Source organism: Equus quagga, chromosome 4 (genome assembly GCF_021613505.1).
Source record: "Equus quagga isolate Etosha38 chromosome 4, UCLA_HA_Equagga_1.0, whole genome shotgun sequence".
Classification (NCBI taxonomy): Eukaryota; Metazoa; Chordata; class Mammalia; order Perissodactyla; family Equidae; genus Equus; species Equus quagga.
Window position 1 is genome coordinate 94,536,469 of NC_060270.1, and position 15,088 is coordinate 94,551,556.

The window sequence follows — 15,088 nt, forward strand, 5'->3', positions numbered from 1 at the left end:
TGTGAAGATGACTAAACCTCTTCACCTACCTCTCGACCAAACAAGTGTTATGAGAATTCAGTGACAATGTACATGAAAATGGTTTTCAATCAAGTCAAAGTGCAACATCTGATGTTACACACCCAGTTAGTGCACGGCGAAGCTGCAAACACAACTCAGGCTTGGAAATTCAAGTTCTTAGCACCCCCAGCATATAATAATTATGTTATTGAATGAATGAATTAATGAATGCTACTAAATCTTTAATTTTTTTCATTTGTTTCAAAATAGAAGAGACAGGTGCAGTTTGAAGCTTTTATCCCCATCTCCACTTCCAGGGCCTTCTCTGACTCTCCTAAGGTTTAAAAAAAAAAAAGATGTCCCAGTTTCAACAATCAGGTCAGATGTAAGTATACTGATTCTAGCCTTTACTGACTAAAAATTATAGTATGCTTGTATTAGAGGATCTTAACAAGAGCTTATCTGACCATGGAATAGCAACAGACCAATTTTTTTAATTTACTTACCAGGCGCACAAACAGTAACACTAGATTGTAAACACCCTTGGACAGGTCTGTCTCTGTGGCAGACACTATTGAATGGCTCATTCTACATTCATTCTGAATCATCTTCTCCCCTGCCTTCTCTATATATAGAGGCTAGAAAGCAAAATAACTACTTTCCCAGACTCACTGGCCACGAAGGGTAGCATTTTGACACAGTTCTGACCAATGACATGTAGGTGAAAATCTCTGGGGGGAGGGTTTCCCAGGGAAGAAATATGGTAAAGATTATTTTTGGCTGGTGTTCTAAGTCCTATTTTTCTATTTAGACAATGTACTTTTCACAACACTTGACTGAAGTTACTTGGAGGGAAAAAAAATCCATGTGATAGCTAAAAACCATCTCAACATTGACAGCCAACATAGCTGTTCATGGGATATCTATTCACTGCTGGGACCTGTATGGTAACGAGGTAGCACTGACTCACCTTAAGGTATGTGACAAAAGAGATCAGATGAGGACAAGGCGGTCACCTCTTAGAACTGCAACCCATACAGCTATGGGGTTGATGCATCGCAGCTGGACTTGGGTCCTAGCGCTGACTACCATTAGAGGATGTAGCAGTGTCAAAGAGTAGCAGGTGAAAGAACAGTCTCTTCAGCAAACAGTGCTGGGACAACTGGATATCCATACACAAAGGAATGAAGTTGGATTTCTACCTCACACCATGTACAAAAATTAACTCAAAATCGATCAACAACCTAATTACAAGAGCTAAAACCATAAAAACTCTTAGAAGAAAACAGGAGAAAATCTTAATGACCTTGGATTTGGTAATGGATTCTTAGATATGGCAACAAAAGAAAAAACAGATAAAACTGGACTTCAAAATTAAAAATGTTTGTGTTATCAAAGAACATCAAGAAGTGAAAAGACAACCTACAAAATGGCAGAAAATATTTGCAAATCATGTACTATCGAGTAAAGGTTTAGTATCCAGAATATATAAAAAACTTTTACAACTCAACAACAAAAAGACAAACAACCGAACTGAAAAATAGGCAAAGGACTTAACAAACATTTCTCCAAAGAAGATATACAAATGGCCAAGAAACACATGAAAAGATGCTCGGTATCATTAGTCGTCAGGAAAACGCAAATAACCACAATGAGGTACCACTTCACATTCACTAGAATGGCTATAATTTTTAAAAATAGGAAATAACAAGTGTTGGTAATGATGTAGAAAAATTGGAACCCTCACGCATTGCTGGTGGGAATGTAAAATGCTTCAGCTGTGAAAGTTTGGCAGTTCCTCAAAAAATTAAACATAGAATTATCATATGACCCAGTTGGTTCCACTCTTAAGTATATATCCAAAAGAACTGGAAACTAGTACTCAAATACATGTACACACGTTCACAGCAGCATTTCATAATAGCCAAAAGCTGGAAACAGCCCAAGTATCCACAAATAGATAAATGGATGCACCTCATATCTGTGGTATGTGTGGAGATGAACTTCAAAAACATCATGCTAAGTGAAAAAAGACAAAGGGTCTAATGTTGAAACTAGAGGTGGTGTTTGCACATTGTGAAATGTACTAAATACCACTGAATTGTTCAATTTAACATGGCTAATTTTATGTTATGTGATTCCACCTCGATTTTTTAAAAAAGGTAGCTGGCTCCCTAGAACAAAATGTAATCAGTAGAGGTCATTGACTTGTTGTAAAGGTATTGGAAAGACTTTATTTTCCTCATGAGGATATTAAATTATGTAAAGTAAGAACAAAACTAAAGTCCATTATTCAGTAGCCTTGTGGGGAATATTTATCCAGTTTTCCTGTTTCTTCTTCTGTTCCTCTGCTTGCCTTTGAACATTTCTCCTTTAGTTCAATACCCACTACTCAAGATGGGCAGGAGAGTGGATAGTAAATGCACAAGTTATAATCTTGCTAACACCTCTGGCATAAAGAAATCAATTATTGAAAGGTAGATGTGATGTTAAAATCAGTAGAGGCCAGCCTGGTGGCATAGCGGTTAAGTTTGCGCACTCTGCTTCGGTGGCCCGGGGTCCATCAGTTCAGATCCTGGGCGCAGACCTATGCACCACTCATCAAGCCATGCTGAGGCAGCGTCCCACATAGAAGAACTAGAAGGATGTGCAACTGGGAATACAACTATGTACTGGGGCTTTGGGGAGGAAAAAGAAAAGAGCAAGATTGGCAACAGATGTTCGCTCAGGGCCAATCTTCCTCATCAAAACAAAAAATTCAGTAAAAACAGGATTATGGGATTAACAGCAATCCTAGTTTCATTTATCTGTGCAATTTCATTATAGTTTAGAAAAGATAATAGAATACTGTTGCTGGACTACAGACATTTGTCTTAGAACTCTTGTGACAATTTTAAGCAATCTTACAAAAGTTCAGAATGCTTGGTACTCAGATTTCGCTGTACACTTTTATCCATGTGTATTAGTTTCGTAGGGCTGCCATGACAAAGTACCTCAAACTTAGTGGCTTGAAACAAACGTGAATTTCTTCTCTCAGTTCTAGAGGCTAGAAACTTGAAATCCAGGTGTCAGCAGGGCCACGTTCCCTCTGAAGGCTCTAGGGAAGAATCCTTCCTTGCTTCCTCCAGCTTCCGGTGGCCCGAGCAGTCATTGGCTTGTGGCAGTATAACTCCAATCTCTGCCTCATCTTCACATGCCTTGTTTGCTGTGTGTCTGTATAGTCTCTTCTTATAAGGACACTAATCACTGGATTTAGGGCCCACCGTAAATCCAGGATGATCTCACCTCGAATCCTTAACTGATCACATTTGCAGACTCTTTTTCCAAATAAGGTCACATTCTGACATTCTGGGTGAACATGAATTTTGGGGGGACACTATTCATCCTACTATACTAGGTAAATAATAGTTTCTCTTTTTTACACAGTAAGGTTTTTAAAAAAACTCTAATTCAAATTTAGCTCGGTAAAATTAGAATAATTCTTCTGAGGAAAACTTTAAAAAATAAATCTTTAATCTTCAAAAGAAACTAAATTAAACTAACAAAATATAATCAAATCCCTAGAATTGAGTCCTCCCTTTATTGACTAAAACTGATGGAAGTAAATAACAAAAATATCTTTTGACAGAAAGAAAGCATGATAGATTGGTGCTATATTATTTATAATGTGTTACTTACAAAAATAACTTCAGCTTTCTCCTCATGACGACAATTCAATAAATCCTCTCCTAGAAGTCAGGAGCCTTAACACTTCACGATTTTTTTTTTTTTTTTAAGATTTTTTCCTTTTTCTCCCCAAAGCCCTCCAGTACATAGTTATATATATTTTCTTTTAGTTGTTGGTCCTTCTAGTTGTGGCTGGTGGGACACCACCTCAGCATGGCCTGATGAGCGGCGCCATGTCCACACCCAAGATCTGAACTGGTGAAACCCTGGGCCACCAAAGCAAAGCACGCGAACTTAACCACTCAGCCACGGGGCCGGCCACAACACTTCTGATTTTCACTAAGAAAAACTTGCTCTTTAATCCCTAAGCCATAATTTTTTTAAACATTTAAAATCAATTTTTAAAAAATTTGGAAGATAAAACTTTACAAACATCTTCAAAATGTACAGTGAAATTTGTTACGTGGTCAAGAATCAACTACTTGAAATAGCATAAGATGACAATGTACCTACAAATAATTTCAAGTCCTAATTGACAAATATTATAATTATTTAACATTCAGGTAATTTTATAAATGAATTACCAAATTACAAGACAATGTTGGTAGACTGTACATTTTCCAAACTATAAGAACATATCCCACTTCATATGTTTAACACCCAGGGGAAATTTTTTCTATACTAATGAAAACTAATTTTACTATAAATTTTAGGGATTCTTTCTAATGTACCGAGATTCCATATGAAAAAGCAGAAATTATTTTTGTTTTTTATATAAAAAAGTATGAACCGAATGTAGACATCTGATGTTAGACAATTCCTTTGGCAGAAAACATTTAATTATAAACAGGCCTTAAAATAAATACAATCCACAAGATCATGGAAAAGAAACAAAAATAACAACCTTGCATTTCTTATTAACACCAAAAATATCATCTCAGTAAACAGATTTAATAACATTTTTATACTATCGACAACCTGCAACACAAAATTCATTACAGTATGGCAAAAAATAAAATTATTTTTAAGTTAAGAGGGAGAAGAAACTTCTGGATGTATAAAATTTCACTGATAAATGTCAATATACACTATTTATACACGTGGCGCATGTTATATAATTCCAAAACTACATTAGGTGAACTTAACTTGCTGATCCCAATTTAGTGGGTGTGCAGTATTTATACTATTTCAGAGACTTATGCAGAATTAGGCTTTTATAATTCAGATCACAATCATACATGAAATATGTACACAAACATTAAAATAAATGTTTATTAAATATTGCTTGAGAGAAAAGAATGTAAGATTTTCCATATATAGCAAACAAGAGCAGTTTGCAATGTATTTTGTTTTGTTTTCTTAAGGAACAGAAGATTTGTTTCCAAAAAAGTAAGGCGCCATTTTAGATTTTTTTCATACGCATATAATTGAATTTACATAGAAGGAAAATACAAGATGAAAAACAGAAGAAAGACATTAAAGGTTATTACTTTCTATTTACTTGTCTCTGAAATAAAACAACGGCAGAAACTGGGCTTTCAAATACTGTTTGTTTTCCCCTTTAAACGCAGACCAAGTAATATGTAGACTATTTTTTTGTAGGACAGTTTCTTTGAAAAAGGAATATACTTGTAATCAAATTTCTGTAAATAGATAAATGACAAAAATTTCCAGATCACTGTCTTCAAATGGATTTTCAGTAGAAAGATTAAGGGCTTTCTTTAAAAAACAATATAGAAATCTGGTTTCCATGAAAGTATCTTTTTAAAAACCACACTTATGGCCATTTTTTCCCCAGTCTGAATATCATGTATCTGTAAGCATATGAATTTGCATTTTCTATTTTGTGTCATCTAAAAATTTGTTAGATGATGCAGCACTGTGCAAATTTTTAGGAGAGAAAACAATCTCTATTGGTTTACTACCTAATTCCTACAGTATGTGGACTCTATTAGCACTATAAACTAATTTAAAATGTAGGCTTCAGAAAACTGCCCCGATAGCTCCCTATCAATCCATTGCCTACTATTATTCCACAAGCTCAGAATTACTTCTGAAAGGAATGGCCAAATTTTTCAACAGCCTAGCATAGCAGTGGTACTTGAATCACCTCTTTAAAGAAACAACACATCAACAGAGACACTTATCACCCATGCTTGGTACACATCACATCAAATTATTAGGAATGTCTCATGGCTCAAATTCACATATTATCCCTACAGAGCAAACGCAGCATCTCTGCACACCACACTGCAGGAAGGGAAACAAATGGACCATATCATTAGAGAATGGCCAAAGTCACTTGAAAAGGTCTTTAGTGGCAATTCTAAATACCAGGGACCCTTGTAGGAAAAGAAATGTCTTTCTCCAGGGAATGGAAATGTCTTGTGGGGCATTCCTTAGCCCACTGTTGGTGTGAGTGGGGGACTAGCTAAATGCTTTCTCACACATCTGCATTTTCATGGTCCTCAATATTAGTAGCAGAAAACATTTTTGTTCCTTCCAAATTGCTCCTGCTTCTGTAGACAATTATATGCTAATTATTACTCAAGATAACACTGAGAACAAAACTGACAGTACTGCAAACACAACTGCAATTTAAGGAGCCAAAAGGAAATATGTTGGCAAGCTAAATGCTTACACAAAAAATGTTCGCCTTTTAAAATAACGGTGTGTGGGAAACTCTGAAAAAAATATGCAGACGAAAAATATTTAAAGGTTTTAGTGCTCTCCCAATTATGACGTTTCAGGGGCAAACACTCATTTCTGTAAAGTAACATTTTAACACTCCTATCTCATGCTGTTTAGTGTCATAAGGCTACTTATAGGGTGTCCAGATTTGTGTAGAGAGATTTAAAAGTAAGACAAAACTAACTGGAAGCAACTGGAAGCTGCCTCTAATCAACAGTTTGACTTCAAACAAATTGGACTGAAAAAATCATTTAATGGCCTAGTAGATTAAGATACGTTTTTGTGCTTTATTATTCATGGTCCTTTCAAGAGGAGAAAAAAAAATTTTTTTTTTTAATATTTCCAGATTAGAATCACAAGGGTCAAGTAATACACTTATGAAAGATTTCAAGAAAATGCTTGGTTTGTTTCTAAAGAAGAGGCTGCTGATGGTAATTTGTTTGCTGCTGTGCAACTGAATGAGCTGGAACTGTCACGGGAAAGCCTGCCAGTTGCGGCAAATTGGAAGTAGTGTTCTGGTAAGATGACATATCCACAGACATCCCCATCTGCTGTGTGTAAGCAGCTGTACCAGTGGCTGATTGAAGGTTAGAGTTCTGGTTCATATAAGTAGTATTGGAAACAGTGTCTTGTCCAGTGCTACAAACAAAATTAAAAAAATATATATTTACTTGCATTATCTAGTTATGGTCAGAGATCAATCATCATGAGAAAATAAAAATGCCTTTTCCATTCTGATTATGATTTAATCACTGCAGCTATCCAATGCTGTTACTGTTAACTTTTACATTTGGTAAGAAGTACTCAAAAGAAACAAAATATAAGATTATAAGGTCTATTTAACTTTGTTTTCTCCAAAATCTCTCACCGAAAACATTTAAAAATCCGTTGAGGAGATGCAGACTGTGTCTGACAGCGGTATCCTTGGCCAGTCGCAATGAGAAGGGAACCCCAGCCCAAGTACATCTTCAGCCCCTATTTTCCCTTCCCCATCTCTCAATCCAGCACAGAGGAGACTACCTCTTCTCCACACACTTTCCTTACACTTTCCTTTGGTAGGGGCACTTTCAAAGCTGCCTGATAGTCAGCTTAACTTGAATCCCTATGTAAAAATAATAAAGGTAGGGAGAAGAGTGTAATGCACATAGGACCCTGAAACTACCCTCAAGATAGCCCTGGCCTATAGTTTACTTATATAATACCATACAGAAAAAAAACCCAAAGTTAAAAAATCACACCTAATCGCAGGACTGCTGCTTTTTCTTGTAATTACTATAGCACGCATTTCTCTTAAAAGATATATAATTTTAAATTACACCAAATACATTGCTTACAATAGGAGGATTAATGTCTACACTACTCCAGTTTTGTCTCTGTAATTCCTAATGTCACCTAGAATAACAAAATTTTACATTTTAATTGAACACCAATATGCACAGTTTTAATTTTCAGTTAATATCTAAAATTTATACTCATGGAATTTAAGAGTGGGAAGAGACCTTAGAGATCACCTACACAAGACTATATTGAATGAACATTTTGTGTAGTTAAGCAGTTAATAGAAGGCAAGAATTAAACATGATTTTCAGAAAAGAGATGTTAGTATAAAAAATTAGACTACAAATTCCACGGCTCATGCAGACTTCTTTGTAAGAGTCAAACTAACAACACCTTTCTGATTTTTTGGAGTGCATGCAGACAAGTATGTCTGGGACCACTCTGCTAGGCTGATTACAGCAGAGTGCCACATATATCATGGGCTTGGTCTCTGTAAGGAGCTATTCGCTTTATTTTGTTGCAGGGACCCAGTTTATAAGCAGGTCTGGGCAACCAACCCAGTCTAGGTAGCAAAGCACCATTCTGACTTCATGGGATTATCAATGGGTAGTTCTGTAACTTCTTCTCAATAGTAAAAGATGGCACAATTACTACAAAGAGAAGGTCTGTTTATTCTTATTCTGAAAGTCTGCGAAAATTAATGTATATAATTACAGAATTAACGCAGCTCCTACACTTACCTTAAATACGGAGTTTGAGCAGGCTGTGTTGTCACTGAGGAATTCACATTTGGAGGCAGAGATCGCAGTGGCCCAATCTGATCTGGTCCTAGGCTGTAGCTCTGGGCAACAGTGACTTGGTGAATGCCTTGACCCATATAATTTCCACCATGTGACTGAACTGGGTATGTCTATTAACCAAAGAGAAAAGGTTGACTCTCTGATCTCCCAAACATCTGCCTAACAATATATTTAAAACTTTAAAAGTCTTAAATGAAATAAAGTGTTACAGTTCTTTGGGGAGCAATCTGGTTCCACCAATCTATCCACCCCAGCATATAAAGTGGAGAGCTTCCAAATCACAGTGCCAAATCTATGGAAACTAACGATTTACTCAGTTGTTCTTTTACTGTGCAGGGAGTTGAAAGGAAGGTGGCGGTGTATTTTTAAGTAGTGGGTTGGAATCCATCAGGTTGCCCATTACTCAGTAACATGTCTTGCTGTAGAGCCGCAGAAAACGATATACTCCCTGAAGGGCAGCCCATCATCACCTCAAGTCACCATCAGAATGATGACCTTCTTCAGTCCCATCCCGGGACAACTTACTCAACTCCTTCCGAAGAATGAAACTTAGGAGAATAAGTTGAAGAAGAAATAGTATCAAGACAGAGTGCAGGCCCTCTCTGGCAACATCTCCCTTACTTCCTACCTTTAGGACAGATAACACAAAAGTAAAGAAGGACTGTGGGTAAAGAAAAAGATGTATCCTAAAGAAACAGCAAAATGGTCTAAGTCTCTGGATATTTATATGAGCCCTACTTAATTTTCAGGGAAACATCTCCTTACGGACAGGATCTACCATCTGCCTACCAAATAGAGCATTCAAAACAATGCACTTGTTTAAAAAATATCATATAGTAACTATCATGGCTCTTGTTTTAAACTAAGCTATTTTAAAAAGCAAAGACCAGTGACGTGAAAATTTAGAATGCTAGAAATGCCAAGTCAACTACATTAAGTGCAACCATATCAGCTCCTTAGCAGACATGTAACAACCCAGTGACAATAGGCTGAGACTTTGGGAAAGGACCTCTTCTGAAGTTTAGGGTTCTTGAGTGGCCTTTACAGATACAAGTAATGGTGTGTTACTCCAACTTCTTCTAGTATGGATTTGTTTTTCAAATTAGAATAGGAACTTTGAATATTTCAAATGCTATTATGCATGAATAGTGTAGATGGAAGTTAGGTGAAGAATCAAACTGATAGCTAACGTTTTAAAGAAATAAGTTGTGCTTAGCAAAACAGATTGTAAATAGTATACAACACAAAAACCTGACATAGGAATGACAAATAACCCTTTAGAGACACACAAAGAAGCAAATATAACATACAGTTCTATCATACAATGGTACAGACATTTCTACTTTGTTTCATTTTCACCACAGCAGCAAAATAACTCTTTGAAAACAAAAGCAACATTGAATAAACTCCTGCTGTCTTTTGCACCTAGAAATCCTTTCTACCCTCATATGTAATGACTCTTTCAGCATTTTCAAAAGTTGGGGCATGGCATATTTGATAAACGCATCTTGTCTGATGTGACAGTTACTATAGTAACCATTCTTTTTTTACTTAACGATTATGTTGTGTCAAGTCATCTAGACCAGGCACCCACATTCTAGCTTTTCTCCTTGGTGTCTCCTTCACACACTCCTTTAAATACCAGTTTTCATAAATTAACATAAATTTTGTTCATCTAAGCTCATTCTGAATTCAATTGCTAACTGGCTGAAATTTGAAAAAAGCTTCAGGATACTGGATACTGATAAATCTAAGTCACTTCAGCTGTGAAGCACAGAGAAGGTGTAAAGTCCTGGGAAAAGATGCTGTTCATGAATGGCTTATGGAACCTGCACCTATAGGCCTGCATCATATCCTTGTCACACATGAATTTTTAACAATTTAAGTCATGCATCTAAGAAAAGAAAATATAAAGCATGATCTGAGAACAAAAGAAGTTCACTATCTAAGCCTTTTAATAATCATGTAAGTCAGAGAAATCTTGACAGAAATTTAAAAAATGTTAAGTCTTGCTTGTTGAGCAAGAACAGCATCAGTACCTCATCTGGTGTCAGGCACTGTCCTAAATTGAAGTATTAATACTTTACTTTTTTTTTTTTCTGCTTTTTTTTCTCCCCAAATCCCCCCATTACATAGTTGCATATTTTTAGTCTGGGTCCTTCTAGTTGTGCCATGTGGGATGCCGCCTTAGCATGGCCTGATGAGTGGTGCCATGTCCACACCCAGGATCCGAACCCGTGAAACCCCGAGCCCCCAAAGCAGAGCACATGAATTTAACCACTCGGCCACCACGGCCAGCTCCATTATACTTTATTCTTATAAAAAGGCTTTATATTTACACAAAGGATTTATGCTTTAAATTTACAAAAGCATATGAGGAACCAGATCTCCCCTCATGTATTTAATGTTCTCCTCATTCATGTTAAAAAGTGAACTAAAATGTATTTGTGAAATACCCGTATCTAATTTGTCCTGGTGAAAACTAATTGTTTAGCCAATATTTTCTTGATTATCAAAGATGAGTTTCATTATTTTATTCATGGATCATAGAAATTTTATTACTATGCTTTAAAACAGTTTTTTTAATTTAAAACTTTTCATTTTGAAAAACGTTCTCAAAAAACATGCTCACCTGCATTGGAACCCCAGCTGATGAAGGTGGGTAATGTGCGGGAGGATGAAGCTTTGAATAGACTGAATATACTGGAGCTTCATTGACCAATTTGTTATATAGTTCCAGAGCTTCCATGACTTTTACATTCAATTCAGACAACTCTGAATGCTTCCTGATATAGAAGGAAAGCATTTTAATATTCTTCAAAGTCAGCAACATAAATTATTTTTAAAATTTCTATTCATATCATAAAAGGTTCTTTACATATAATAATATTCACAAAGAGAAATAGGAGGAGGAATTATTTAATTCTTTGAATAACTAGGCTGATATGACTTCATAATATTAGGGAAAGTCCTTTCCATAGCTCATAAAATGCAATCAATTCACAATTTTGGTATTAGGAGAATTTTGTTTCACATGTTATAGGTTTCTGTTGAAAACTCAATTACAAAAAACAATAATTTCTCAATTTAGGAGACTTAATTAAAAATCTTAGTAGAAGAAAGTACTCAGGGAAGTCCCAGAGCCTGGTATGAAGTATAATATGAGTGAAAGAAAAACACATTCACAAACAAAATCACACACATTTTCACTTGCTTATTCATGAAAGGATCAACTAAAAATAAAACTTAAAAATTATCCTTGAAAATGCAAATGAAAACAATGTATATATAAACCAGTCTCTACTGCTCTTTGTTTGTTGGTTTCTTTTGAAAAAGTGAGTGAAACCAGATACCTTATTGTATAATAACAAATACAAATAAGAGCATTTTCAAATTTGCCCAAGGAACTACAGAGTAAATCCTTCTGACTTGGTACAATTTTGTGTGTTCCCCTGGGAGTAATGAAGAACTCCCTTTGCAAATGACAAGTTCATAAAAGTTAAGTGGCCACTTTCTCTGGCCTAAAGCACCCAGAAGCCTGTTTATTAAATGTAGCTCTTTTTATATACACACAAAGAGGCTGAAGAGACAAGAGGCAGAGGCAGGCAACCAGATACAAGGCTACCAAATAAATGACCTGGACTGAGTCTGATCAAGACTTGTCACCTTTTCTCTATTAGAATCTGTTCTGTCTGAAACAAACAAATGTGCTGTTTCCTTTCTTGCATGTGTCACTGTATAAAGGTCAAATTATTTTCAGAAATATCAGTTGTAAACTACACAGGAAGCTGTAGAAATTAGTGTCCATGCTAACAAATACGTGACTAAGAATTAGCCATAGGCATTTGGTCCACATAACCCAGTAGACTAATGAAATACCAGGAGAACACAGAAGGGCAGATGAGTCTGTTTGAAATCACCTTCAAAGATTTCAGACATAACTCCAAAGCAATAACAAATTTTTACCGAACTGTGACCAACACTATACTAGGACAAAGAAAATTAAGCAGAAGTTGTCTCACTCTCCTTCAAAGAGACCACAATCTACTGTATCAGGGAGACAAGGCTACAAACACAAAAAACAGCAAATAATGTAAAACAGTATATAATTGAATGCAAAATTATGAAATAGGTGGGGAACAGAAAAGTTGAGAGGAGATTCATTTGGGTGGTGGTAGCATGAAAGGGCTTTATGGAGAAGCTGAGACTTAAGATGGCACCTGAGCAAGCATGGACAGGCCAAAAAGGAAGACTAAGTCAGCTCAGGGGGACAGGGTAAATTAAGGCAGGCAAAAGGAATGAGAAGGGTACACAAGGCAAGAATGAAAAGGGCAATTTGATCAAGGTGGTAGAAAATGATTTTCGAAGGGCAGGAGGAAATAAGATTAGAGCAGTCTGGAACATAGTTAAGTTCAGACTATGGACTGCCCTTCAATAAATCTATCTAAACTTTGAGTCAATTTACATGTTTACCCGATATGATTTCTTAGTGTGATAAATGCTACAAAATTTCATTCTGTACAATGACAGCAAGAAATGAAATTTAAAATTTAATTTTCTGACAGTAAAGTTGTTTTTCTTATTAGAAAAAACAAACTGATGATGATCCATTCAAAAGGAGAAATGATATCTTATTCATCTCTGAATGTTCAACAAGGGTAAATAGTCAACAAAAACTTGTTGAAGAACAGCAAGCATTTTCCAGAACAGGAGCTGCATCTGCAGTCAGTGGCCGTGGGACAGAAAATCCCAGCTGGTCTATTTAGAAACTGAAATTGAAGAGAGAACTGGTTAACAGGTGAGCTCTCACTCTAACTCATATCAGAAATGGTCATTCTGATTTTTAATTGTTCTAGACCTTTTCTTTTGAAGATCTTTTTATCAACAAAAACAAGATTATACCATATCTTCTGCTTTTTTCACTATATAGTATGACGTCTTTCCATGTCAATAGATATTTATCACTGACAATGCTTTATGTTGTAGAATGTGTGGATGTATAACTTTTTTAAAACCAATCTCACACTGAAAGACATTTTAGTTACTTCCAATTTTGCTGTTATAAAAAATACTGTGAAGAACACTCTGAGACCTAAATCTTAGGTACTTCTATGCATTTACTATGGGCCTGAAATTGGTAGGTTAAAGAATATAGACTATTTTTAGGCTCCAGAAAGATTTATAATAATTGGACTCCTTGTCACACCTCAGGTAATACTGACCATTCTCCTTTTCAATCTTTCCCAGTTTGATTATTCACTGACCATCAACATCCCTGCACTGAAAGCCAATGTAAGAGATGTATAAGTAGACATTTAATGCTTTCTCCAAAATAAGAACATTAAAATATGATGAAACTATCACCATCATTTCATTAACTGTGACAGGGATTTATTTTTCATTTCTGTAGAAAATACAAAGAATTTATAAAAAATGCCCCAAAGAACCAAGATTCTAATCTTCAATGATGAGGAAAAAATCTTGCTGCTACTACCCTTCTCTGGTAATGGCAGGTAAGAAGCAAAGTAGTTCCTGTTCTTTTTGTGCTGTTTCACACAGTGGGTCAACAAAGAGAATCTAGAAAGGGGTGATGATGCAACACTAAAGCCTTATCTCTTGTCTTCCATTCACTATGGCTTCTCTCTCTGACTTCAGATAAAAAGCTCTGAGGAATAAGAGAACGAGGCAAAACTAAGTTAAAAGCTCAAACCCCTGAGAGTCTATGCTTCAGTGCTGATACTATTTCTAAGGAAGAGTAAGAATAGGTGGGATACTGAAATTAAAAGGACTACAGAAACACAAGGAAGAAAAACGAGAAGAGAAGGTTATGTGTGTTGGATTTAGCTTCACAAATACAAGGGAAATTTCATTTGAAAGCTTTACAAATGCTTCTCATCACATAACAAAAAAATGCTTGCCTAAGATCCCTATTTTTATTTTGTGCTCTATTCAACTTGATTCTTCATTACTCATTGTCCCTCAATTCCAGCCCAAGTAAGACAAAGACTGGCACCATGAGAGCAAGAGTCTCCGATTTTATGTACACTATCTTGCCACGAAAAAAAATTGCTACCAAAATAAAAAGTACTACTTTGCTATTAGTTTGTAAGAGTTCTGGAAACTGAGAAACAATCTCAACAGATTCAACAGTTCCACAAAAACTCCCTAGTTTAAAGTTCGCCAAAAAGAAGTAAACATAAAAAAACTATCCTTGTGATTCCCTGCATGAAGAATCTCACCTATCAATCTCTTCAAGTTTTTCATCTATCATTGGACCCATCTGTTGGCAGATATCTGTAAAGATAAAAATATTTTAAAACCTGGAAACTTAAACCAGTTTAAGTCAATTTCAACAATTCTCAACAATAGAGCACCAATGTGCAACACCATGCATAATACAAAGAGAATTAAGTTTGTTACAGAAAAGATTATAAAAGACCTAATTTTAACGCTATTCAGCACCAATACTAACATCATGTGACCAAAAGCAAAGGTGAAATCAAAACAGAAATCTCATGTTTTCTGGAAGTACTGGGTTTATAGACTGTGAAATCTGGAGTTATCTCAACATCTTAAAAATACCTAGAAAACTACTATTAGCTGAATAAAATGAACTTGAGTCACAGGGTATAAAGTATGTAATTACATACACA

The 15,088-nt window shown here is 35.8% G+C and overlaps 1 protein-coding gene across 2 annotated transcripts in view; it reads right to left on the minus strand.

Moving 5' to 3' along the window:
• Nucleotides 1–4,470: 4,470 nt before the first annotated feature.
• Nucleotides 4,471–15,088, minus strand: part of STAM2 (signal transducing adaptor molecule 2) — a 42,538-nt gene continuing 31,920 nt past the window's right edge. The window contains exons 11-15 of one of the 2 annotated variants that reach the window (XR_006888264.1): nt 14,675–14,729; nt 11,068–11,221; nt 8,376–8,545; nt 7,226–7,459; nt 6,866–6,996 (exon numbers count right to left, since the gene is read on the minus strand). Coding sequence is in view for 1 of the 2 variants with exons in the window: in XM_046658948.1 (XP_046514904.1) it covers nt 6,768–6,996; nt 8,376–8,545; nt 11,068–11,221; nt 14,675–14,729 (608 nt within the window). In the remaining variant the exon portion in view is untranslated. Of the gene's footprint in view, nt 6,997–7,225; nt 7,460–8,375; nt 8,546–11,067; nt 11,222–14,674; nt 14,730–15,088 lie in introns of both variants that reach the window. The other variant, XM_046658948.1, reaches the window with a different exon arrangement.